Source organism: Crassostrea angulata, chromosome 7 (genome assembly GCF_025612915.1).
Source record: "Crassostrea angulata isolate pt1a10 chromosome 7, ASM2561291v2, whole genome shotgun sequence".
Taxonomy (NCBI): domain Eukaryota; kingdom Metazoa; phylum Mollusca; class Bivalvia; order Ostreida; family Ostreidae; genus Magallana; species Magallana angulata.
Genome location: NC_069117.1, coordinates 5,356,260 through 5,383,493, shown reverse-complemented (window position 1 = coordinate 5,383,493; position 27,234 = coordinate 5,356,260). Strand labels below are relative to the sequence as shown.

Here is a 27,234-nt window from a genome sequence, read left to right as displayed (position 1 = left end):
AGAAACATTGCATCAGTGAGGGTTCCGCCCCCCCCCCCCCCCCCCCCTTTTTTGTCGCAGCAAACATAATTGTTCCTAAATTTACCTTGAAAAGATTGAAATATAGAGAACTTGGAGTCATAGGTATACTAGCCCCCCCCCCCCCCCCCCCCCCCCCTCCTCGCCACTGATTAGGAATTTCATGATTTGGGAAAAAGAAATTTTGGTAGGTAAGAATTTTTTTTGGGAACTATAGGTCCCCCCCCCCAACGGATTAGGATTTTGATGATTTTGGGAATAAGGGTTTTTTATGCTTGTCAAGATTTCTGAGGATTAGTATTGCCCCCCACTTTCAATTTGCTTCCGACGCCAGTGCAAATTGACATATACCTGCCCATAGTGAATGATATAGATATATATAAAGCACAAGGAATATTCACTTATATATATATATATATATATATATATATATATATATATATATATATATATATATATATATATCCTAACGTTAATCATAAAAATGTGAAATCTTGTTAGGATTACAATAATAAATGTATGTTTTATCAATGAAAGTCGTGTATTATCTGTTCCCATAAGTTTTAAGAGTACGATTTTTCTGTCAATACTGTTCATAAGTGAAATGCAATATTTTCGAAATTGGCTTTTTTAGAATTTGCTGACTATATTATTTGGATCGGGTTCGTTATTCAGCTTTAACGTGAAAGGAAGAAAGTCTGCAGAACGCCAAAGCTAAATTTCGCAATAGTTTAGGTAAGTGTTCGTTGAATATTGAATGCATTGCCTGCACATGCACTATTTATTTAAGATGGTCATACCTCATAACTTATGCAAAGACGAACATGTATAGACTGATGAAGGTTTAGGAACAGCACTGCAAGCATTGTTGGGCGTGATAGCCTAGACACAGGCCAAATATCGCGAAAGGGTTGACCCGTCTCTTATATAACTATATATTATTGCTTTTTTTCATTTAAGATCTTCGTGTATAAAGACAATTTACAAAGTATTCATCTTTTTAAAAGCTATATAGTGTTTTTACACCTATATCATATGTGGGTTGCCCCGAACTTACCGATACATAGCTGATTTGGTCTGTATTGGAATACGGCTTGTTCTCGTTCAGGCAGCAGTCCAAAGAGTGAGCGGGGTCTTCGCCACGGGCTCCCGCCAGGTGACGTCACAGCCCGTCATCATAGGTAACTCGTCCTCGGAGTAGTCGACAACCACTACACTCCCCTCCGTTTTCTTCGAAGGGACTCGGCCCACACTACCAGTGGGCCGGCTCCGTCCACTCCACTAAGCTGGACTTACAACCAACACATCACTAGGGGGCGCGTAACGCCCATCCCAATCAATACTGGGATCAACATCCCAATCTATACTGGGATCAACAACCCTCACTTTTACGAGTTCAGAATATGGGCAGATGGGGCCATACAAGACATGATGGCCTCCGCCCAATAGAAAACGCCAACTATTAACCGTCCAGGAAACAGGGTCTGGGGGGGGACATAGGAGGGCGCGTACCTACCACTCCTCCAGGATCAAGATGTGGACCCGGCGGGCTCCAGCATATCCGCGAGGGTAGTCTACTGCTATGTACCCTCCTGTCGCAGTCCCAGGTGGCGGGCGGGGGAACTCCGGAGAGAACTCCACTCCCCTCGCTCTTCCTGCAACCCAGGGGTCCCAGGGCTCCAAGGCGCCCACCAGCTCATCCTCGGACGAGGTCGGGTCTGGGCCATAGTCCTCCGGCTCCTCCTCGGGCGGGGTCACTGCTTCATCTACTTCGGTCTCCTCCCGTCTGAAGCTCTCTCGAGGGGTAGTCGCTTCCTCGTCCTCGGACTCCTCCAGGCAGATGCTCCCCAGGACTGGGGGATCAGGGGCATCCCAGTCCTCATGGCAAGGAGCCGGGGGCGGGGGTGGCAAGAGCCTAAACATCCCGTACTGTGACAATGGGTGTCCGCTGACTGTCTCGTTGCTCCACAGCTCCCGGTAGGCCCTCCTTAGGTCCGGGCCCAACCGGGAAACTAGATGTGCCTGTACCCTCCAATGTAACAGGAGAGCGGGATGTAGCCGACCGAACAGGGCAAATCGGTGAGGGGGGTCCTCCCCCACGAACCGGCACAGTGCCTCCATGGCCCGATTCAAATCGCTGGGAACACCGGCGGCGGGCTCCTGGAACACTTCGCCTGTTGGGACGTCCCTCGCCAGGTCCTCTGGAGTGGCTCCTTCCCCCAGCAGGTGGTGAGACATCCACATAAGCACGCGGTACCGGAGGCTGGCCCCTGCCTCAGGGGGCACAGACCTCCGGAACACTGGATGTAGGTGGGCCACTGTCACATGAGTTCTCATGGTGCGGGTCTGCACCAGGCACCCCAGGAACGGGCAAGTCGAACTCGGCCCTCTCGAACCTCTCCTCCTCGCGGCCCCCGGTGGTGGGGGGGCCTGCGGGGCCTCTTCTTCATCGTAATCATCGTCATCTCTGTAAAACAAAAAGACCCTATTAATAGATATTCCCCCCATACACGTCGGACACACGAACTGGTCCATAGTGGTGGCGTCCTCCGGCGAGACACCCACACACAAGCCGTGGTACCAGCGGTCGCACTGGTCACACTGGACCATTAGCTTTCCGTCATCAGGACGATGACAGAGGCAATAGAGCTCGGTATCTGTGGATGTTTCTGGTGACTTTTCTGTGGTATCAGAGGATGACTGGCTGGGCCTCGGGGGTCGGTCTCCTCCTCGATAGGGTTCCTCAGGAGTCTTACCCCGCTTCCGAGGACGTCCTCTGCGGCGAGCGGGTTGAGGCCGACAGTTATCACCTTCAACTGGGCCCTCGATGGCTCTTTTTCCCTGAGAAGTCGAACCTTGCGCCTCGGAATCGTCATCAGATCTTACATCACATGGTGAACCACTCACGAACTTCTCCCGATATCGGGCCAGCCACAAGGGAATATCCCTGTCGTTACACTTCTTAAGGCGGTCGTGGTTTGCCACCATCACAGCTGTCTTAGTCTTCACACGGTAAAGGTAAGGCGACAGCCTCTTGAGGATGATTCCTGGGCCCTTCCAGGATGGGCTCAACTTCCGGCACTTGCCCTTAACAGTCGCCGTATCTAGCAGGTATACCAAGTCACCCTCCTCAAAGGGGCGGGTGGCTGCCTTAATGTCAAAATCCCTCTTCATCCGCTCTTCCGAGGTGTTCAAGCGTCTACGGGCGGTCTCATGCGCCGACTGTATCCTCTCCTCCAGATCTGTCACATAAGTACCAACATTCACCGGATCCTCTTGAAGGGGAGGCCTGTACATTAAGCTGGCTGGTGTGTTAACTTCCCTGCCCAACATCAGTTTATTGGCGGTGAAACCAGAGTTACGGTTCACTGCAGAGCGCAGAGCCCCGGCTATCTGTGCAAGATGCTCATCCCAACAATCCTGGGCCTTGTCAATATAGCATCTGACAGCATCCATGAGAGTCCGATTATAACGTTCAACCTGTCCGTTAGCCGACGGGCGATAAGGGGTGGTACGAGCCTTGTGGATCTCCAAGAGTTCACACACCGCCGTGAACAGCTTGCTCTCAAAATTACGCCCTTGGTCTGTGAAGATCTGGAATGGGCACCCAAACCTAACGAAGAACTCATTTACCGCGGCTGTAGCTGTAACCTCGGCCGTCTGTGAAGGGAGGGGAATGCATTCCACCCATTTTGTGAACTGGTCTACCATGACCAAGACATACTCATTTCCCCTCGGAGTCCGTGGAAGTGGTCCTAAGAAGTCCAGGTGCACCCTCTCCATGGGTGCCCCAGCATGGTACTTAATCATCTCCGCCCTGGCGTGGCGCTGGGGACGTTTGTTTCTACTACAAGGGCCGCAAGTACTGACAAAGTTCTCAGCCTCTCTCATCATTCTGTACCAAAAGAAGTGCTCCCTCAGCCTGGCTTTAGTTCGTTCGATTCCCTGGTGTCCAGCTGCCGGCACCTCGTGGCAAAGGCGCAGTACCTCTCGTCTCAGGTCACGGGGCACAATCAAAACTCTTTTCTTCTCTCCCCCCTCCTCTATCTCTTTCCAAAGGACTTTGTCACTATCCAGATATAACAGATTCCTGTTGATGTAGTAGTGTTTCACAGCCGGGCTGGTCAGAAACAATTCGCCCTCATCTGGTCCCAGTTCTCCCTCCAACCAATCCAAGATCAAGCCTAACTCTGGGTCATTAGACTGGCTAAGACTCATCTCCTTAGGGGTGAGGCCTACAAGTGACGTCGGGCCTTCGAGGTCTGCCGGAGAGACTCCCATCACGCAAGCGAACTGAGGGTACCTGCTGATCCGGATATGGGTCCTACAAGGTCCATCCGTGCTACTCTCTCCCTCAGAGTCAATCTCAGGATAGGGAAAACCGCCAGTCCGTCCCAGAAGTCCTCCAGATACATATCCGAGGGCTATCTCACTGACCGATGGCTGGGCTTCTCCTGATGCACGGCCGTCTACTGTCCCCTCGAGCTCGTCCTCCAGCAAAGGAGAGTAAATCCAACTACCTGGCCTAGCAAGCGGGGCTACATCGTCTACCTCATCAGTAAATACATTCCACAATTGATGGGCTCTGGTGCACTTACGACATCCACCGCAGGGCAAGTCACTAAGATTCACAGTGAAGTCCACCCCCTGACATCTGGAAGACATGGTTGGTCGAGAAAGCGCGTCAGCATTCACGTGACGCTTACCGGGCCGATGTTGGATGACCATATTGTACTGGCTGAGCTCCTCCAACCAACGAGCCAGTTGATCCTGGGGGTACCGAAAGTTCAGCAACCAGATGAGACTATGGTGGTCCGTACGTACAATAAATCTCCGGCCTAGTAGATAATGGCATTACATGCGTGTGAACCGGATGACGGCCAGGAGCTCTTTCCGAGTAGTACAGTATTTTTTCTGCTCCGCGGACAAGGTGAGGCTCCCGTAGGCTATGGTTCGCTCCTGCCCCTCTTGAACTTGGCACAGCTCAGCTCCTATGGCTTCTGCAGACGCATCTGTGTCCAGCACAAACTGATCATTGGCTGTAGGCAGAGCCAGTACCGGGGGTGAAGTGAGGGCTCTCCGGAGGTGCTCAAAGGCTGTCTGCTGCTCAGGTCCCCAAACAAAGGGTTTCTTGCCAGTGATGTTATACAGCGGATGTGCCATCTGAGCAAAGCCAGCAATAAACCCTCTATGGTAATTGGCGAAGCCTAGGAACCGCTCCACCTCCTTAACATTAGTGGGAGTCTCCCAATGCTTCACGGCCTCTATGTATTCATCCCCCATCTCTACTCCCGTTCCACTGACCTGCCTTCCCAGAAACTCCACTCGGCGCCGGAACAGCTCACACTTCTTGGGCTTGAACTTCAAGTCATAATCTCGGAATCGCTGGAACACCTGTCGCAAGTTAGCCAGGTGGTCATCAAAATCACTCCCCAGCACCAGGGCGTCATCCAAGAAGGCCAGAACGATACTCCAGGTCAGCCCGCGTAACACTAAATTCATTGCCCGGGAGAAGGTAGCAGGGGCATTACAGAGACCAAACCCCATTCTCCGGAACTCAAATAGGCCATACCGGGTAATGAAGGCAGTTTTCTTTCTGTCCTTGGGGCTGATCATAATTTGATGAAATGCGGAGTTAGCGTCTAGCTTCGAGAACCACACATTTCCTGAGAGGGTATCAAGGCACTCATCAATGAGGGGAAGGGGAAAAACATCCTTCCGGGTGACATTGTTCAACCGGCGGTAGTCGAGACACCACCTGACTTGTCCGTCCTTCTTACGGATGAGGACTGGCGCTGAAGCCCACTCGGACATGGAGGGCTGGATCACTCCAGCATCAAGCATCTTTTTGAGGTGCGCCTCCTCTTCGCCCGCAAAGAACACAGGAGTACGCCGCATCCTCTCCTTGACTGGCGGTGCATCTGCAGTGTCAATCTCATGCTCAAGGGCAGTGAAGTTTCCAAAATCAAACTCACTCCGGGCAAACACATCTTGGAACTCAGACAGCAGGCTAGCAAGTTGGGACCGCTCCTCATCACTCAACTCCGCAGAGGATCGTTCTAGCAGGTCCTGCAAATGGGTGGGTACTTCCGGTGGTGTGCCCTCGGGCCCACTCTCAGCCATGCTACGCACCTCCCTCATCAAATAGGGCACCGGCACGTATGGCTCCGCCTCGACTGCCTCTCCGATAACACTGCCCTCCTCCAAGGACACATCCTTTCCAGACGCATTAACTAAGCAAGCCAGGGACGCCTCTCCCGCAGCGTGATACGTATGTGGCATGAGTAAGGCATCCGACAAGTCCTCAATCCTTGGCACAACCAGGTAATCTGACAGTCTTCTCTCTAGCCTAAAAGGGCACATGACTACAGAGCCTGCAGGAACTCGAACCTTCCTCACCAAAGTCACATTGGCTTCCGTCCGAGCATTCCCCCGTCCATAGGTCATCTGAATTGTCTCACCGCCGAGAATCAGTATCCCATGCCTCAGGTCAAGCTGAGCACCGTGGTCTCTCATGATGTCCATCCCCAGTAGCATCTGGTCCTTGAGAGGAGCAACATACAGGTCAACCTTAAGTGTGCGCTGGCCCACACGAAAATCAAATGGTCCTGCTACAAAACCCTTAAGTCTCGCTCCGTGTCCTGCCTGCAGCAAGGTAACATGCCTTTTAATAGGGGGCTTTTGTTCTAGCTGGTCATAAAACATCTTCCCTAAGACACTAACCTCTGCCCCGGTGTCCGCCACGGCCTCTATAGATAACCCTTGGATCCTCAATGGAACCGAGTAACTGGTCTGTGGGCGTACCTGCCCCACCACCACACACAGGTCCTCTACCTCCCCGGCCGTCTCACTGGACTGGGGCATCCAGTCCTCTTCAATGTCCTCCATGACCTCAACCTCAGTCTCCCTAAACTCGGCAATCTCTACACTGAAATCCGGCACACGCTCAGGACTCTGGTCGGTTGGAGTTGAGAATCCCCTCCCCGGAACCACAGGTTCATCATCAGAAAACAGATCGGGTGACTTGGACCGCTCAAATCTCACCTTCAGCCCACTACGTGCCTTCCCGCTCTTCATGCAAGAGCGGGCCTCAGCTGCTTGCTGGTCACAACTTGACTTCTCCGTAGGTTGTCCCTGAACTCTATCATCTACTGGGTGCCTTCCTGCCTCCGTACTTCTATCCGGGGTCAGCATGCGCACGGCTCCTGAAGGCCGATTCTCACTGGAGGATCTATTCCTGAACCTAGGTCCTCCGCGGTTCCCCTCTGCTGGATTGGCACCTCGATTGGGTGGGGGGTGTCTCTCTGCCCCGCCCACCCCTCCATCTGACCTACGCCTATTATCCAAAGGGCACTCCCGACGGAAGTGTCCCCTTTCACCGCACCCGTAGCACAAACTTTCCCTGGGACCCCCACTCTTACTCATAGGTGATGGGGTGGCCTCAAGCTTCCCTCCGGCCTCCCTCAGGGCCATCTCCAGTTGATACACCCGTCCTCTCAAGTCCTGCACCTCTTTACTCTCTGACAAGGCGGGGGTGTCTCTCTTCTCCCTCAGGGCTTCTTCTAGCTTAGATACACGGCTCGCAATCTCATCATTAGACTTCCTGTCTGCCTCCACTCCACTCCCTCTGACCAAGCGGCCTCCTCTGTCAACTCCCTCACTGTCTTATGCCTGTGAGGCTTGCTGCGGCGCGAGTGTTGGTAATACTGCATTCTGTCCAATGCCTCCTCGACCGTCTTAGGGCCGCCATCCAGCGCATGCAGGCCAGCGTCAACATCTTCCGCACCATAGCATAGGCGGGGGATGGCCTGGGTGTGAATGTCTGGCAACTGGGGGAAAGCTCGTGTGGCTAATGTGAGCACACGATCTGCCCATTCTCTCAGGGACTCACCGCTGTTCTGCGTTGCGGACTGGAAATTGAGTTGGTGGGTGAGATCCGGAGCCGAGGTACCAAAGCGCTTGTCAAACTTCTTGAGGATGTCCTTAAACCGTGGACGGGGACAGACTTCCAGTAGGAGAGTATAATACTCGCTGGCTGCGCCCTCCAGGAAAAAGCAGAACTGGTCATGTTGCTCGGCCTTGGTCCATTGCTGGCTGCGCGAGAGCCTCACGAACTTATGAAGGAACGCCTTCCAGCTGGATTTGCCATCATACCGCAGGTCCTTGTACTTCGGCTTGCTACGGGGCGCAGGTGGCCTATCGCCGTGACTGCGTAATGTGCGGCGCGAGGTAGTGGTAACAGGGTGGGGCAAGGGCTGGGTAGGTAATGCAAAGGGTGGACGATGTTGCCGGGTCAGCAAACTGGGCTGCCCAGCGGGGGCCTGGGTTCTCCCGTAATCAGGTGAAAGGTCCCTGGGTGGGGGGCCATTGGGTTGCTGTGGGGCATAAGCATGTATGCTAGGATTAAGAAAGTGTACCCCGGTCTCCCTGGGAGAGGACTCGTACATTTGTGGGTAAACCTGAGCTACTCTACCTCCCCCCTCCTGTCTAAAATAATAAGGCTGGGGCGGCACCACAGGTGCAGGGGCAGGGCAACCAAGGCTGCTAGATGGAGGTACGAACAGGCCCCAGGGGGTGCCATCAGGGCTAACTACAGTTTGATAGCCCGGGAAGTGGTAGGGCGTGGTATGTGCATAGCCTGGGTCGACATGTGACTGGTGTAATTGCCCCGAGGTGGAAGTCCCCCCACTAGATGTCACTACAATCTGTCCCTGGGTCGTAGAGGTCTGCGTTGTAGAGCCCTGCACTTGCAAATCAGTGAGCTGGGCCGAACTAGGAGCTACATAATTGTTCCCCGGAAACGGATTCGTCAGGACTGAGGAGGCCCTCAGGTGACTGGCATGCTGACCCCCCAAGGGCTGGGGTGCGGGGCCTGTGGCCCCAGCAGGAGAGGGGTGGGGCTGCTGACCAGGGGTGGGTGGGGAATCAAAGACCAAGGCCTGGGGTGCCAGTACAGGACTGGCTGAAGATACCGGCTGAGGCAAAATAACAGGATCCCTGGACTCAAGTGTAGCCTTAGCACCATGGCCTGGCGGGGATTTCCCAGGGGTAGGGGCCACATAAGAACCGCGTGAAATGGGGTCCCCATATATAGCACTGGGTGGGACAAAGTCATAATCCCCCACCGGCGAACTGCATCTTATCACAGACCCCTGACTAACACCTGAATGTACTTCACTAGGGACCTGAAACTGTGCTGGCCTAATATAACTGGCGCCCTGGGTACTACCAACCCCCCTCCCCTGACGGTTGGGCAAGGCAGTTTCACCCCGAAGGTACCCCGTACTACTCACCGGGGGGTGACTTTCTTCCTCGCTGTCTGAAGCAGAGTACATGTGCGCTTTCACCGATGGTCTAGGAGTGTAAAGGTGCTCATCCTCTTCATCACTTAGCCTACCATAACTATGCTTGCGAGACGAGCGCCCAATTTGAACAGAAGGTTCCCCCATGGGCGTTATGGTGTCATCGCTATCACTTTCGCTAAGCCCTAACGCTGCAAAGGCGTTCTCTAAAGAATCGTTCATTTTCAAAATGGCGCACACCGGAGCATGTGGCCAAGACAGAAAAAATAGTGCAAAGATAAATGCAAAATATAAAAGTATGATGCAAAAACAACGTTGCCTAAACAAATAAAAGAATCCTACTCTAAGCTAACAATACTATCATAGAATGCTATATGTTCAATAAGTTTAACCACGCGGAGCCCCCAAAATGGCGGCTACACACGTTTATTTTGAAAAATTTGACTCAAGAAGAAAAAATTCTGACAGACTACGGGAAAAAAATTTTCCTTTCGCTAAATCGGAGTTCGGGCCTCGAGTTGGGCGCCAATATAGTGTTTTTACACCTATATCATATGTGGGTTGCCCCGAACTTACCGATACATAGCTGATTTGGTCTGTATTGGAATACGGCTTGTTCTCGTTCAGGCAGCAGTCCAAAGAGTGAGCGGGGTCTTCGCCACGGGCTCCCGCCAGGTGACGTCACAGCCCGTCATCATAGGTAACTCGTCCTCGGAGTAGTATTTTGACGGCTGTTCTGTGTGACCCCAATGGTTTTTTAGCTCACCAGAGCTGAAAGCTCAAGTGAGCTATTCTGATCACATTTTGTTCGTCGTCCGTCTGTCTGTCCGTCTGTCTGTCCGTCTGTAAACTTTTCACATTTTGAACTTCTTCTCTAAAACCACTTAACCTAATTCAACCAAATTTGGCTCAAAGCATTCATATGGAAAGATGAATATAAATTGCAGAAATGAAAGAAAAATTTTCATTGAAAGCGGAGAAAACCTCAAAACTGTAAAAAAAGGGGGGTGCATTTTAAAAAATCTTCTTCTCAAGAACTACTGAGGCAAATTCAACATAATTTAGCATGAATAATCCTTATGGGAAGGAAAATATAAATTGCAAAAATTAATTGCTAATTATGTTTCAAATCTGAGTTATTACGAAAATAATAATAAAGGAAAGGCGTGTTTCAATCAGTTTAATAGCTTCGGGCTCGGCGTCCGGTAAAATGGGTAGGCAAGACTTGGCCTGAGAAAAACAAAAGATGGGCAGTTATTAATCTGCTAATCTCATTAAAATTTCAAGACATTTGATGGACCAGTATATTTGTATTCGCTGTAAATATTGCTGCAAAATAATGTGTATTTGGAATTGACGATTGCCGATCTGCCCCGGCTTTTATTTTGCCACGGCCCGGGTTTGCATACCCATTTTACCAAGACTCTAATTCCATAATTCTAAAACGAGGTTCTTTGTTTAAAGCAGCCATAACACTACATGATAAACGGGTCGATCTGACAATGATGAATTTGTTTGTTGTGCAACAGTTCGTGTACGAAGGGAATCTTTGAAACATGCAAAATTCGTTGGTGCCGATTTTGTGAAGTAAATTGAGGCTAAATATTTCAATGCGTTGACAGTTTTCACATATGACGGTGGTTTAAGCTTGTGATTTTCGTTTCGTTTTCATTTATGCTTTGCGTTAACCTGGGAACTGTCGCTTGTATTTCCTGATTTTTACGTATCAAATCAAACAGAGACTTCGTTAAATCAAACAGTTTACTGTTTACCTGCGGTAATTAAGCAACATCTGATGTATTAAGAAAGAACTAAAATGCAATTCATTCAGGCTATCGGTAATTCGGTATCATCTTTTGCGTAATGGTAGAATAGTGCAATATGTTTTGTTGAGATGCTCGGCATTTTCTCAAGTTTATTTAGTTTAGATAGAGTTTAATATTGCTGACGGAAATATGTAGGTATATACATGTATATGATTCATTTTGAAAAATAAATTGTGTTCTTTATTTGTTATAGTGCATGTTTCTTGTGTTTAATCGTTTACAATTTCTATTTACTTACCATATTTGAGTGTTAAGCTTCGAATTATAAGCAAGATACAGAGATTTGCTCACAATTCTATGTTTGTACACAGATCTGAGGCCATTCATTTTTTTCCATTTTAAATGCCGAATAGGAAATACCAAGTTAAAAATCTTAAGCTGCATGAATGTAATAAACTCATGTGAACAAAATATGACTCAAACGTAGCAAACTTTTGAGCTCATATTGCTTATAATTCTACAATTGACGCTGAAATTTTGGTTGATCATTAGAAATTCTATATGAATAAGAGTATGTTAAATACTTGTACACAAAAAAAATAAAGAATGATATGCTGTATATAACTACTCTCTGGGGCCCCCTCTTTATACAATGAATAATGTGAAATGTGAGTAAATAAAAACGACATCCTTAAAACAGTTTCCATAATTCTGACACATTTCTGTTGCGGGGATAAAAGAATTATCGCTATTCCTAAGAAAATATTACAGCGGAAAATTATCCAGATTTGTAGCCATTTGTTATTTTTGAATAAAAATGAAAATAATGGGTGGGCCATTGCATTTTTATTTTTATTTTATTTTTATAGCTCTTTAATTATCGCTATTCCTAAGAAAATATTACAGCGAAAAATTATCCTGGTTTGTAGCCATTTGTTATTTTTGAATAAAAATGAAAATAATGGATGGGCCATAGTAAATTAGAGTGATGTGCCTGTCAATACGGTAACATTGATTTTTATAGCTCTTTAACATGTCACGTGACAACATTTTTCATTCCAGTGTATTCATCAATCAAGTGTGAGTAAAGTTATAAAAGTCACAAGTCTACGCAAAGTAAACAAGAGTCATTTAATTATAATGTAGTAGACAAATTAAGTGTTGAATATATTTAATTTGAGAAATTGAGGGCATTGAGGTGCAATTTTCTTCTTCACATATATACATGTAGGATTTTTTTATAAAATACAATAACTATTATATTTAAAAAAAAATACAATAACTAGTAAGTAGTTGAGGAAGAAAATGTACCTATATGCTCTCATATATTTTGATCGCTTTATTAAGTGGGGGAGGGGGGCAGAACAAAAATACAGGGAATTAGAAGTTATATAACATTGTATTCCTACCAAATATTTAGTTCTATATCTTGCGTAGGATTTTCTTATTCTGTGTAAAAACAGTATTTCATGAAGGCACAATGTCAAAGATTACGTGTATGCAAAAAATAAGTGTAAAATTCGAATATTTTACAATATTTATTTTTTTGTTATTCTACCGAGGGCCATATGGAACAATATCTTTTGAACGCCCATTGTTGCTCAGGTGAGCGATGTTGCCCCTTGGGCCTCTTGTTTAGTAATGTTTACATGTGTATTGATCAAAGGAATCACATGCAGACGACAGAATTTTTTTTTAGATTTTTAATACTCTTTACTTATTTATAAAATATCTTTGAATAATGTTCCTAATATTTTAAGGGCAATTTAATACGATTATTACTACTATACGTTATATATTTTAGGTAAAAACATGCAGTGAAAATGTGCTAGGGAGGTGCTAGGAACACCCACATTGATCTCTTAAAAATAAACAATTGAGGCAATACACATCGTTTCGAAGGGAACTAACACGTGAAATTGACATAGTTTTAAAACTTTTTATGGTTTGAAGTTGTACTTTTATGGTCAGTGCGAGACAAATAGGTTTTTCTGATCTGATAATTTACTGATGACGTTCGTGGTATATTGGAGAATAATGTCCGCAGCATCTCTTTGATCTCGGCAATAACTGTAGTAGAATGTATGACAAATCAATGCACTGGGGAGACAAGGTACTTTGTGAGAATTGGTCTCAGGCCAGTAAGATTTTTCTTTAACTGATTACTGGCTGTAATGTGGCAAACTGTAGGCATAAATCAATTTTTATATTTCAAAGTCTACTGTGATCTTTCATGAAAGTCTTATTTGTACCAAATAACGGCACCCCAAAATAACGTATATAATATATGATTACAATCATAATCAGCAACTTTTTTGACAAAGTTTTAAAATATGTAACTTTTGTGTTGACTTTAATTTTATACTTGCACACTAACTAATTCATTAATAAACTTTATCTTGACTGGTTATAGATTTGTATCTATTTGAATTGTGTGTTAAATTAGCAGTAAGAAAAGAGCACTTTCGAATATGTCCTTTTTACGCGTGACAGGACGTATTGGTGTTAAACAAATATTGCTTCTTCTTTTTGTTGATCATTATTTTGTGACTTATTGTAAAACTGTTTGTGTAGCCTTGGCAAATTATTCATGACAGTCTTCAACCCTGTTAAGTGCTTATGATGACTTTAAAACAGAGAGCTGTTAAGTTATACTGGAAATTCCTCCTTGAAACAATAGAGCTGTATTGACACTTATCGGCGTGAGGCTGGGTCGTATCATAAAGAGGACAATTAAATGTCAAAGGACAACGTGCGGGATGAAGTGTTTTTATGCCCCGAAAATTAACGTTATAAGGACGTCCTACCAGGAACGTTTATATACTAATGGGATTAGGCGACTTCTTCATTTGCCATGTTTTAATACTTCCCAAACTATCAGGTGAGCCCTGACTAATTTTTAAAACTCTGTTCAATCCCAGTAAAATCATTTGTTATTTATAAGATTATTTGTTTCCTCTTGTTAAAAGGAGTAGATTTTTCATACATTTTCAACCGGGTTTTCCAATGGAAAAATCCGGTTATGAAAATGGTGAAAATGGCTGGCGGGTGGATGGGTGGGCGGCTGCCAAAAGGGTACCCTCATTGTACGGATAAGTCCTCCTACAGTTTTCAAGATAGGAAGTTGTTCTTTTGCAGATCAATTGTACATATATCAGAGGTGTGCATATTGCTAGGATTTTGGTTTCTGATAATTAATCGAAAAAATACCAGCTTTTGAACTTAGTCATTTTTTGGCAAAATATTGCATATAGGGTACCCTTATTGTACGGATAACTCCTCCTACAGTTCTCAAGATAGGAAGTTCTTCTTTTGCAGATCAATTGAACATATATCAGAGGTGTGCATATTGCTAGAATTTTGATTTCCGATAATTTATCGAAAAAATACTAGCTTTTGAACTTAGTCATTTTTTGGCAAAATATTGCATATTGGGTACCCTCATTGTACGGATAACTCCTCCTACAGTTTTCTAGATAGGATATTGTTCTTTTGCAGATCAGTTGTACATATATCAGAGGTGTGCATATTGCTAGAATTTTGATATCTGATAATTCATAAAAAAATACCAGCTTTTGAACTTAGTCATTTTTTGGCAAAATATTGCATATTGGGTACCCTCATTGTACGGATAACTCCTCCTACAGTTCTCAAGATAGGAAATTGTTCTTTTGCAGATCAATTGTACATATATCAGAGGTGTGCATATTGCTAGAATTTTGATTTCTGATAATTTATGAAAAAAATACCAGCTTTTGAACTTAGTCATTTTTTGGCAAAATGTTGCATATAGGGTACTCCATTTCACTGGATACGGGTTGACATGGATTATGGATACAGTTCACATAAAAGAAAACCCAGTTTGCTGTCACAATGACAGCTTTTCACTTGTTAATCATATGTTTTAAACTAATTTAGATATAAAGAAAATAAACAACGAATTTTACGTTATCTTGGAAATGGGGCAAAAATGGGTATTTAGTTTTGAGAACTCCTTCTTATTATGATCAGATAAGGGTAATAAAGTACAAATAACAATTCTAGAGTAATTTTAAGATAGTTTTTTAAATGTTTCATAACAATATTTTTCAATGTTTTATAACGATATATCTGGTAACATCATAGAAATATGAAGTTAAAAATGACCTATGAAATCAAGTACCATGCGATTTCGGCGGTACTTGCGAGAATTGCCTATCCCGTTTGAATATATTACGTCCCTGGTCCTACCAACCTAAGGACTTACTTTGCTATATTTTAATTCTTTATAACAGAATATATTTTCATTCTTTATATCTGTATAACAAATTCATGACAATAAGTATAGCAAAATTGCTTTTTTGATGTTTTTTTCAACAAGACTACCATTTGTGGTACAATGTGATTATTTGAGGCTTAAAAATAGTTTTACCTCCTTGGAAACCTTATATCAAATTACCGGTATTAGATTGTAAATTGAAGGATTGGTGTCAAGTTAATAAGTATGCATTCAAACAATTTTGTGAATTTGTATTGCTTACTTTTAAAACTGTGTATCTATGTAACAGTTCTTTGTAAAAGAGATAAATTTCATGATTTTACCCCTCTTAGGGACTCAAAATTAGTTTCTATTATATATCAACTGAGTGTGTTACAGCTATAAAACTCTACAAGTATTTGTGAAATATTTTTCAGGGTTCTTAATTCTTTTTGCTTTATCTGAGATTTGATATACTTTTAGCTCACCTGAGCTGAAAGCTCAAGTGAGCTATTCTGATCACATTTTGTCTTTCGTCCATCTGTCTGTCTGTGAACTTTTCACATTTTCAACATCTTCTCACGAACCACTGGGCCAATTTCAACTAAACTTGGCACAAAGCATCCTTAGCCTAAGAGGATTCAAAGTTGTGAAAATTAGGACCACGCCTTTTTGCAAAGGGAGATAATTAGTAATTTATGAAAATTTTCGAGAAATTTTCAAAAATCTTCTTCTCACAAACCCAAAGACCAGGAAAGCTGAAACTTGTGTGGAAGTATCCTCAGGTAGTGTAGATTCAAAGTAGTGAAAATCGTGACCCTCGGGGGTAGGGTGGGGCCACAATGGGGGGGGGGATCAAAGTTTAACAAAGGAATATATAAAGTAAATCTTTAAAATCTTCTTCTCAGAAACTAATCAGCCAGGAAAGCTGAAACTAGTGTGGAAGTATCCTCAGGTGGTGTAGATTCAAAGTTGTGAAAATCATGATCCCCAGGGGTAGGGTGGGGCCACAATGGGGGGTCAAAATTTAACATAGGAATATATAGAGTAAATCTTTAAAAATCTTCTTCTCAAACACTAATCAGCCAGGAAAGCTGCAATTTGTGTGGAAACATTCTCAGTTAGTGTAGATTCAAAGTTGTGAAAATCATGACCCCCGGGGGTAGGGTATGGCCACAATGGGGGGTCAAAGTTTTGCATCGGATATATAGAGTAAATCTTTAAAAATCTTCTTCTCAAAAACTAATCAGCCAGCTGATTCTTTATAATTGTTAAGACTTTGGCCACAGGACAATTCTTCGGCCTCACAAGAAGATTCAGAGTTTGATGTATGTTTATATCCCATATATAAACAATTGTTAAGGATCTTTTTGAGAACTGCAATACTCAACATGTGATATGGCTACAAAATCATCCTGTTAGAAAAGGGACTAATGATTATAAACATAAGAATATCCAGGGGGGAAAATGGATTTTATTTATACAGGATCTACATGTATTATTGTACATTGTCCAGATAGTTTGTATTATGACTCCATTAAGCTGATTTTATCATATCTATTGTTCCTCAGGTGAGCAATGTGACCCATGGGCCTCTTGTTTGTTTTTCTACTAAACATGATTTTCTGCATGAGTTCGTTTTAAAAGGATTGAAACATCTAGTGCATACTTGTTACAACACCATTTTTAACAATGATGTGCAAAATACCAGTAATAATTATGAACGGTTTATTCCCACTTAGCCAACATTCTGAAATTCTCAAATCCACATGGCCAAAATTTTGTTTTCCACATCGTGTGATCAGGGGGCTATAGTCTGTTTTCACATGTAAATGTATTTGTCATCAATTACCTGAGAATACAAAAACAAAAAACAATAGCATTTTTAAAATTGATAAAATAGGATGCATAAACTTGTTTAGAGAAATACTTTTAATGCTATAAAGTATATATAATATACTTCTAATAGTAGACTAATACCAATTGAAACATAAATTTACTTTAAATCTGTTGTGTTATTTATTTAAAAAAGCATTTATTTTTCCTATAATCTGGAAAAAAATGAATAAAAATAACAATAGAATATTTTGAAAAAAAAAAAAATACTAGATAAGCAATTTTCTGCAAGATGATTACATAAAACCTTTTATATGTGTTAACCAATACACTTATATTCATGAGAAAAACATTGAAGTAAATAATTATAAACTGTTTAGATTGGATATAAAATTACATAAATGAGATCAATCAGCAGTTTTTAAAGGGCCATGGTCACGATTTTGGCCAAAAATCATTTTTTCGATTTTAATGTTTTCAATGCTTCAGTAAGTCATTTTTAATAGGCAACCAAAATTTGAGTGTCATTTGATGAGTTATAAGTGAGTTACAGAGCTTGCAATTCTTCACTATGTAAACAAAGCGTTTGTTTACATTTTGAATGTTGAAGTGAAAATTCCTGTTTTAGACCTAAAATGAATGTGTTAATAGTTAGGAACTGATTATTTATGCTTAAAATGAATAATATGATAGACAAACCAGCTTTAAAAGATTTTTTACTGGTATATTGAACCTATGTAAACAAAAACAGGGCACGAGCCTTGTTTACATGACGAAGAATTGTAAGCCCTGTGTCTTGCTTAAACTCAACGACTGGCACCCAAATTTCATTTGATCATTAGAAATGCATTCCTAAAGCATTGCAAATAATAAATACAAAAAAATAAAATTTTACCAAAATCGTGACCATGCCCCTTTAAAGAATGTAGACTAGATAAATGAACATAATTATGGCTATCATTTTACAAAATTAAAAGCCAGAAAATTATGAGATCTTAACTGTTTTATGGACTGTTAAATGAAAGACATCAAAAATTCAAATCAAATCAAAATGGCCTATCTTCAGGTTCAAGTCAACTTTTTACAGAACGGCAGAGGAAAATTTTATCTTCTTAACTATATATGTATACATCATCATACTATAGATCTTATTAAATGTGAAGTATACAACATTAAAAAAACATAAGCACTTTTTTCAAGCATTTTTGTGTTTTGTTAATTTCGAATTCATATATTGTGTAGATTGGAAATACCGGTACTCAATACAACTTTAGAAACCATAGAAAATTGTAGAAAAATTTAATTAACCCATATAGATTCGTAGCTATAATATTAAAAACAGAATTTTTAATTACAATATTTTTCAAGGCTGAGTTTAAGTTAACTCAACTTACCGGTATATTGATTAACTCAAAATAATATGAAGATAGACAAACCAAGATAAATGTAGCTCAATTTAAAGCATACGTTGCGGGGGAATATGAAACAGTTAATTGCTTAAAAGTCATAATTATAAAATTACAATTTCATTGGAATTAAGAAGCTCAAATCATATTTATTCTTCTGAAGGCTAACATATTTTATTCCTCCCTAGCCCTATTTATGTGAAAACAAACTATACCTTACCTGTAATTACAGTAAATTCTTTTGTTCTCAACCTGTACCCCATTCCCACTTAGCCAACAAAGAACTACCTGTATTTTTTCAAAATGTTAGCTAAGTGGGAAGACACCATTATGAACATTGATATTTGTGAAAATGGTTTTTTAGAAACCTTGTGCTCTTAATGATTTTTTTTTCATGTTTTTAAGAAACGACAGGAAATTTAAATGGTCACTTTTAGTGAGGTCATAGAAGCATGAGGAATGATGGCTGCAGATCTGTAGCTCTCTGGTTGAAAAAATTTGGATAGACAAACCAGAGTTTGTCTATCCAAATTTTTCCAACCAGTGTACTACAGATATGCAGCTATAGGAATGAACAATGTAGCTACAGATTTGTAGCTCTCTGCTTTGTCTATCCAAATTTTTTCAAGCAGAGTACTAGATTTGCAGCTAGAGGAATGAACAATGTAGCTGCAGATTTGTTGCTCTCAGCTCTGCTTTTTCTATCCAATTTTTTTCAACCAGAAGGCTACATATCTACAGCTATGAAAGATGTTGTCAAATTATTATTTGTTACAGTATAATATTTCATGGAAATATCTATGTGATAATCATAAGATGGTTTTTATTAGATTTGTTTAAAATGGGGGCAGAAATTAAACCTTTTATGATACATCTATTAGTCCTATAAAAAATATTGTTTTGCCTCAGATTAGAATGTTTCGACGTCATTGGATGAATCGCGTCAAGTGGTTGCCTTATAAATATCTTTACACGGCAAGCGTCAAAATTTATATGGCAACATGGCGAAGATAACGTTATTTGAGCTGATTTTTTACACAAACTTTCAACCATACCTTTAATTTTTTAGCCCCAAAATATTTAGAGTGACCCCCCTTTGCCCGTGATGTAATATTATGATCCTACAATAGCATCCGTGTTTGCCCAAACGACTGACGAGGAAGGTAAATAATTAGAGAATTAAGCTATGAATTTAATTGTTGTATATTATTTTTTGTTTGTTAACATATCAAACTGTAGATCCTCAACAAAACAAAACACTTATTAAGTTTGTTACTGACTGTTTACAGAAATTTCTGGTGTCGGTAAAGTCCACAAATTTCTGTAAACAGTCAGTAACAAACCTAATGAGTAATAGTATTTCACTTTTATCAACACTGTAACAATTGATAGAAACTCTTATCTGAGTACAGGTATGTTGATTTATACCCTTTTGTTCTGCAGACATTACGTGTAGCTGCTTCCAGTGATGGGGTCAGACGAGAGCTGTGTGTGTTTTATCGTAGGGGGAGGTATCGTAGTGGTGGGAGGACTCCTGGTCATACTGTTACCAATGAGCTTCAGTGGACTAGAATATTATGAGGTAGATATATACTGCTACTCTTTGACGTTTTGATTGTTTGGATTTTTTAGTCGGCTCGCGAAGCAGGCGAGTCCTTCTTATCATAGCTGCCAAAATTTTGCACTAAATTATTAATGCGCTAATAAAAGAAATTAGTGCATGCATTAACAGCTTTTGTTTTGCACAATTCTAATTCGAAAGGGTTTTATCTCATCTTTATTTGCACATATATTTTTAAAGTTTTTCTTAAATTTAAACAAATCAAAGCAATTTTTGTTAAATTGCTGCCCATGAATTCAACAACATACATGGGGCAAACCTTTTTCCGTACTTATGAACCTAACTATTTGAGAAGTTCTGAATGGAGATGTGCGTAAAATGTATTTTTAAAAAACCAAGCATTTGCACTTGATGAAAGTTTTGGGAAGAGGTAATACAATATTGTACCATATAATATGGTACAGTATTATATAATAGTATATAAATAGTGCCTGTTTGGGAGGGTAACTGTTGAAATTGACACCCCGAGAAAGCCATTGTCAACCGATGCATAGAGGAGGTTGACAATGGTTTTTGAGGGGTGTTAATTTCAACAGTTACCCTCCCAAACAGGCACTAATTATATCATTATACTGAATATCATAATTTTAAAGAAAATTTTACTGCTTTTATTTAGAAATGAAGTGAATTCTATGGCGAACCGTATGCGCGTAATTTACGCGCATGTAACAATTCGTTGTGTAACCCGTTGTCAAGTGTGTTGCTAACGCTGAGGGTAATAGAACGGATTACCAACTGCGTCTAAACCAATCAGATTTCAGTATTTAACAGGAAAGTATAATAAAATAAAATATCTTATTATACCTCAATATGAATATTCTAAGTTTTGGGAGAAGGTCCTCCAATATTGTACCATATAATATGGTACAGTATTATAAAATAAAATAAAATATCTTATTATACCTCAATATTAATATTCTATATAACACGACATCTGATTGGTTGTAGACAATCACGTGACCAGGCACAAAACGTCGTGTCTCCCGGGGAATAAATATCATGTCTCACCTCTTCGGAAATCTCGGGTTTTTTCATCCCAAAGGTATGAAAAGGCCAATATGAGCAAACGATGTTGACAAATATGATGAAATAATAAATATTTAATCATTTAAATTCTCTTTATGCTACAAAAATCAATTTTTACTATATTTAAATTAATGAAAACAAAGATAGACAATCAGAAAAAACCCCCAAAAATCATGACGTTATTGATTTTGACAAGTCGAAAAATTATTAAATTCAACGTATTTTGTATAATCATTTGTTGTTCGTTATAATCAAAATTTTGTTGCATGAATGTTCAGGATATATGAAGATTTATTCCCCAAGAAAAATCATATTTTCCGAGGGCTTTGCCTGAGGGAAATATAATTTTTCTTGGGGGAAAAAATTTTCGAATTTCCCTCATCATCATGTAATAAATGTATAATATCATATAATACAATATTGTGTCATATAATATTAAATGATTATAGTACCAAATCAACCTACCATATACAATAATTTAATATTAAACATCATTAACTATGATTATCTTTTAATATGATAAAGGTGGTCTTATAAAGGTGATGTTTGCCATAGTGAGCTCTGTATTCGTTGATTACCTATGTTTAATTTATTTACAAAAGACAAAAAAGAAATTTTACAAAGTACTTACAATGTAATAAAAATTTCCATCAAAATTTTGACAACATGTTGAGAGCAATCGACTCTCAGGGCCTTCAGGCCTTTGATTTATTATAATATTGTTGCTGTTCATTTACAACAAAATTTTTTTGGCTTATTTGATCTTCAAAATTAGCTGGTTCTGTTATTCAGGCATCATTATGATCATAAGCAATCAACTACTGTATAGTTTTGTTTATGAAATTCAAAAATTCAAGCACTATTACATAAAACATAAAACGTAACACAAATATTGTAAACAAATGTCAGACATGTTTTATTTAAACTGATTGACACCTGTCATCCATTACTTTTATGTGCGATGCTGTTAAAATAAAATTTTACTGGTACTCCCAGTTTTTTTAACTTTGATGCATATTTTGAAAAGTTCAATATAATGCTTACACACTCTCCTTAAAATGAGCTCTTGTCATAATATCTATAGTATACTAAAAACAGATTTTTTCAAATCATCAGTATTAAATTATATGTTATGGTTTTTTTCATTGTAGTATGGATTTGCCAAACAGAAAAGCACAGGGAGTGTTAAACTGGATTCTGTCTACTCGTTTGGGAAACATTTCATTGGTCCAGACTATGAGTTCAAAGTGTTCCAGGCGGATGCCCATCACTTAACCCTACAAAACATCAAAGCCTTCACTTCAGACCGACTGGAGGTGTGTTATAAGTCATATTCTTACACTGAAACTCTTGTATTGTCTAATTAGTACGAAATAACCAATGAAATGAAAAACAATCTCCCAGTATGAATTGAAATGTATTCAACTTTTCTTACTCTGAAATCATATAAAAATTGATGACGACCAATAAATAAATTAAAACAAAGTAATTTGTTACCAATAATTGAAATTTGCGAAATAAAATATTAAAGACAATAAAATTTCACTCTGTAGCATAATGATCGAGTGATTACTACTTCTTTAGAGTTTCACATCACTAAAAGGCATAATTTCTTCACATTTTAAAACACTTAGTCTTGTACAGTATTCACTCTGCAGATATTTTTCCTAATAGTGATGTATATATTCTAAAAGGTAAAGGTGACAGTGCATCTACAGTATTACCTGAGGAAAGACGACCTGCCTGCTTTGCACAGAAGATTTGATCTGGATTATGAAAGTGTGATGATTAACAGTGCCATTGATGCTGTCAAAGTAAGCTGGAATGTAACACTAAGTCTATAATAACTTAATAATTCAATATTATTGCATGCTTGTAAGGATATTATGAAGGTAAATTGTTACCTTTTGAAGAACGACAGCTTAGTTGTTTTTTTAAGGTGGCAATTTCCAAATTTATCCTATTTCAGCTTTCAGGCTGATATACAAGTATACGGTACAAGGTCCTTTAATTTACTTTCTCTTGGAATAATATGTATGCATATTTAGAAAGCCACTGTGCACAAAAGACTCCACAACGAGGCCTCAATGCAAATATGAGACTCCCAGACAGGTCTATATACTGGCTATGGTACCTTGATGACCAATTTTTAGTCAATAACATATTATTTGTAATCATCAGAACACATTAAAGATTCTATTATTGTTTTGCTCTTTCTTCGTAGTGGCTTTGTTTCAGAATCTGGAAGTTAATGGACCCTGCAACTAAGACATTACAATTCTCATTCATTGTTGGCAGGGAGCTATTACAATTTACACCACCAGGGAGCTGATTTCGGAGAGGGTTAAGGTGGAGGAGGATTTATTCAAGGCCGTCCGGGAACGTCTTGGGGGCACCTGCTGCCAGGCGGACTGTAAATCCTGGCTGTACGGTGAGAGCAACTCTGTACTTACATGATTGTTTGAAGAAAACCTGGGTATTTTTTGTAACTTGGACGTTGAAGATGAGTATCTGTTCATTTTTAAATGCTCGCTGTATCATGAATATAGGAAATTGTATATCCAAAAATACCATTGGTTTTAACCAAGAATGTTTAAACTGTTACAATTATTGTGAGCTGAAAATACTACTGGATTAAGTAATGTAGGATAAAATATCTACAGAGAGCAGAAACACTTAGAAATTTGTTTGTAATAGATAAATAGATAATACTTTGATGCATTTAGTATGTGTGTTGCTACATGTTATGTTGTGTATATATAATGTACTCTTTGTATCTGGTGAGCCATTTTGCTTAAAGAATAAATAAACTGCATGAAACTGTAAAAACACTTGTAATAAAAAGTAATTGCTGAATTATTAAACAAAAATTTCATTTTATAAATACCATTAAAAGCTACATTAATCTCTTTTCCAGGAAAAAAATCCTTTAGTGAAGCAAGAAATGTCCATATTCTTGTAAAGTTTTATACATTTTACTAGATAAACATCTGAACTATATTATTAGATATTTTAATTATTTAAAGTTTTCAGAGGTGCTTAAATTGGGGTGGGAATTTTTATACCTGAACTCCTACAAGTTCTTATCTGCAACATTTGTTAATATTCCCATATATTGAATAGGCTAATTCAGAACTGTCTGGGATGTTTTCCCTGAAGTTTAATAGTAACTTGTAGTCTAAGTTTGTTGTTTGTCAACAGCCTGCCCCCCAGGGTGTAAGAGTGTGGATCGCTGTACAGAAAATGACAAAGGGGTGTTTGCAGATGTCAAATTCTTCCAGATGGGTCAGGTTTTTATACCAACTGATGTGGAGGAGAGATTCTTGAGACAGCTGACGCTGAAAGAGGACTCTGAGAAAGAGAAACTTCTACAGAAGGCTCAGGTGGAAAGGAAAATCACTTCCTCTCAGGTATCAATCTCAAAGTAAAACTTTTATTCCAGACCACTTCACCATTTACCAGTAATAGAAAAGTTTCTTGCAAATTTCTAGCACATAAAGCTTGCAGTAGCTTGTATATAAGATCGAGGAACATTAACTGGCAAGATTGGAAATATACAGCTTACAACAATTTCACCCGTTACAGTCAAAACATTTGAAATGGGCGGGGAAAAATTGAAGCAGATCGACATTTGAGAAAACATTGGATTGAAACTGTAGTTATAGGAAATGTATTTTTCAATCCACCTCAGTGTTTCTAACTTGCTTAGGTATATGACTCAAAGCGATCGGTAAAAATTAGTATCAGCAAGGTGATGAATAAACATTCTATGTCATCAATAAGAATGTAAGCTTAATAAGCAAATATGAGAAGATCCTAATTGGGGAGATATCATACGCAAGGCAAATTAAAGCTTTGTTTTTAGAAAATCAGTCGTCACAAGTAGGTATTTAGCTAGATAAACAATGGATGCGCATAACGTTATCTATAAGTATACATTAACTTAGCGTGAAAATATAATTATCTGGATACAATTTGAAATTATTGAATCGAAGTTTAAATTATTCTCCTCGGGGAATAAACCCCAGTTCAACAATGGCCCCACTTGAATTCAGACTTGTTGTATATGTCGACTGATTCTCTAAAGCCATCGGACAATGCTTTGCCTTAAGTTTATTATAATCACTCCCGAATTGGGATCTTCCCATATTTGCTGTTTATATACTTATTGACTGAATAAAACGTTTATCAATCGCTTTGTTGATACCAAATAAGTTTTTTTTTCAATTGCTTTAGAAATACTGAGGTGGATTAAAAATACACTCCCAAAAACTACAGTTTCAATCCAATGTTTTCTCAGACGTCTGCATTAATTTGTTCCCGCCAATTTCAAATGTTTTGACTGTAGCAGGTGAAATTGACGTAAGATGTATAATTCAAATCTTGCAAGTTAATGTTCCGCCGTCTTGACTCCCATTGTTGTGTTGGCAGGTTCAGAAAATCAAGAACCAGGCTCTAGAGACGAGGGAAGAGGCCCAGGCTCAGTCAAACCTCATCAAAATCACATCCAGTGCCAACTACACTGTCACTATTGAGCAGGCTCGTGGTCTGGGGCTGACCACTCTGTACCGTGAGCTCAACATCTCCACCCAAGGACACAAAAACAGCTTTGATTATCTCCGGACTCTTAGAGGCCTAGATAATGTCTGGTTAACTGTCGATTTTAACCAAAGGATTGTGGGAGGATTTGGAGGCAACTGATTAGTTTGTAATTTTTAGAAATAAGTTTGTAAATTATTTACTGTTTAGTTATGAATGCAATTGTTTTTTCTGTTTTGACTTTTGTGCTCTTAGAAATTGATTGTGGCTTGGCATTATAATAGGTCAGAAACAGTCATTACTTGTAACTTGTACCTACTTTGCAAAGTCAACCTGCATGATCATTCTTTTCCTCTGGAAAGTTAATACATTAAATTGAAGGACTATTTGCGGCATTATGCATTTTTGCCACAGGGGCCAAGCCCGTTTTAACATTAATTTCAATGTAACCATAAATAAAGATTTATGGTTACATTGAAATTAATGTTAAAACAGGTTTGGCCCCTGTGATTTTTGCAAGTTTTATAAAAAGCTTTAAAAATAAAGTGGAAGATATTTGAAGTCATATTGAAAATAAGTATGTAAAAGGTTATCACCACAGTGATGTCATAATGTAGAAACGACTTCATGAAGATTGTCTTATTTTGATAAATTGATGTTTTGTAGCAAAATATCGGTGTTTTTCAATTTTTTTTCCACTGGGATACATCGAGCGCAGGCTTGCTCAGGTACCATTTTTTAGTATAATGTGTAAAATTTTATGGAGAATAACGTGTTAAAATCACACTTGTGTAGACCTGCGCTCTATACTAAAGAAAAAATGAGAATATTTTCAAAAATTTTGTTTGCATAATTGTTGGAATTTAGTTACTTAGGTAACATCATAGATAAACAGTGAATGAGCATTGATGACTAAAATCAAGATTAAAGTGATAGGCATCCTCTGTATAATGACTTATGAAGATTTGATATTTATACGATACTACGTAATTGATTACATTTGGGGGCAGATATTTGACCATACCAAATATAGTCCTTTTTTCAGGTTACGTAAAATGGTCAGTGTTGACATAAGAGTAGTGCATTGAATTTTACAAACTAAGAGTGATCAACAGTGGTGCTGTATACATGTATATGATTAATTTACTTATCATTTCATCAGTAGATGCAATAACCCTATTTAAAGAAAGATAACTCTAATTGATCAATTATAAATTTCTGTAAACGTTTACCCAACATAGTTATGATGGGCATTTTAATCATAATTCCATCTCTTCTTTCAAAAGCATCAATGATATTAATACAAAACTTAATAGAGGTCTGTTACGTATTTTTTACCAACAATGTAAATTTACACTTAAAATGTTGTAATGTTAGTTAATTTTGTACTATATCTTTTTCTATCTCAATATTTTTGTTGTAAATGAAGTCCCAGGGGTTGTTTATGAAAGAACAATATAAAATCTATTCAAAATATTCACAT

The 27,234-nt window shown here is 40.0% G+C and overlaps 2 protein-coding genes and 1 pseudogene across 4 annotated transcripts; 1 reads left to right on the top strand and 2 right to left on the bottom strand.

The window, feature by feature from the left end:
• The first annotated feature begins 727 nt into the window (after positions 1–727).
• Positions 728–27,049, top strand: LOC128192489 (uncharacterized). Of its 3 annotated transcripts, none has more exons than XM_052865207.1 (7): positions 728–753; positions 20,009–20,147; positions 22,364–22,528; positions 22,907–23,026; positions 23,511–23,643; positions 24,414–24,622; positions 25,644–27,049. In XM_052865207.1, exons 2-7 carry the CDS (start codon positions 20,034–20,036, stop codon positions 25,911–25,913), a joined length of 1,011 nt encoding a protein of 336 aa, XP_052721167.1. In that variant the 5' UTR covers positions 728–753; positions 20,009–20,033; the 3' UTR covers positions 25,914–27,049. The 3 variants fall into 3 exon arrangements, with proteins under 3 accessions (XP_052721167.1, XP_052721168.1, XP_052721166.1); XM_052865208.1 differs by lacking the exon at positions 728–753 and adding an exon at positions 13,592–13,967; XM_052865206.1 differs by lacking the exon at positions 728–753 and adding an exon at positions 19,551–19,728.
• Positions 1,531–3,210, bottom strand: LOC128156074 (uncharacterized; annotated as a pseudogene).
• Positions 4,873–7,491, bottom strand: LOC128156050 (uncharacterized). Its single transcript, XM_052818020.1, has one exon. It carries the CDS (start codon positions 7,489–7,491, stop codon positions 4,873–4,875), a length of 2,619 nt encoding a protein of 872 aa, XP_052673980.1.
• Positions 27,050–27,234: the final 185 nt, after the last annotated feature.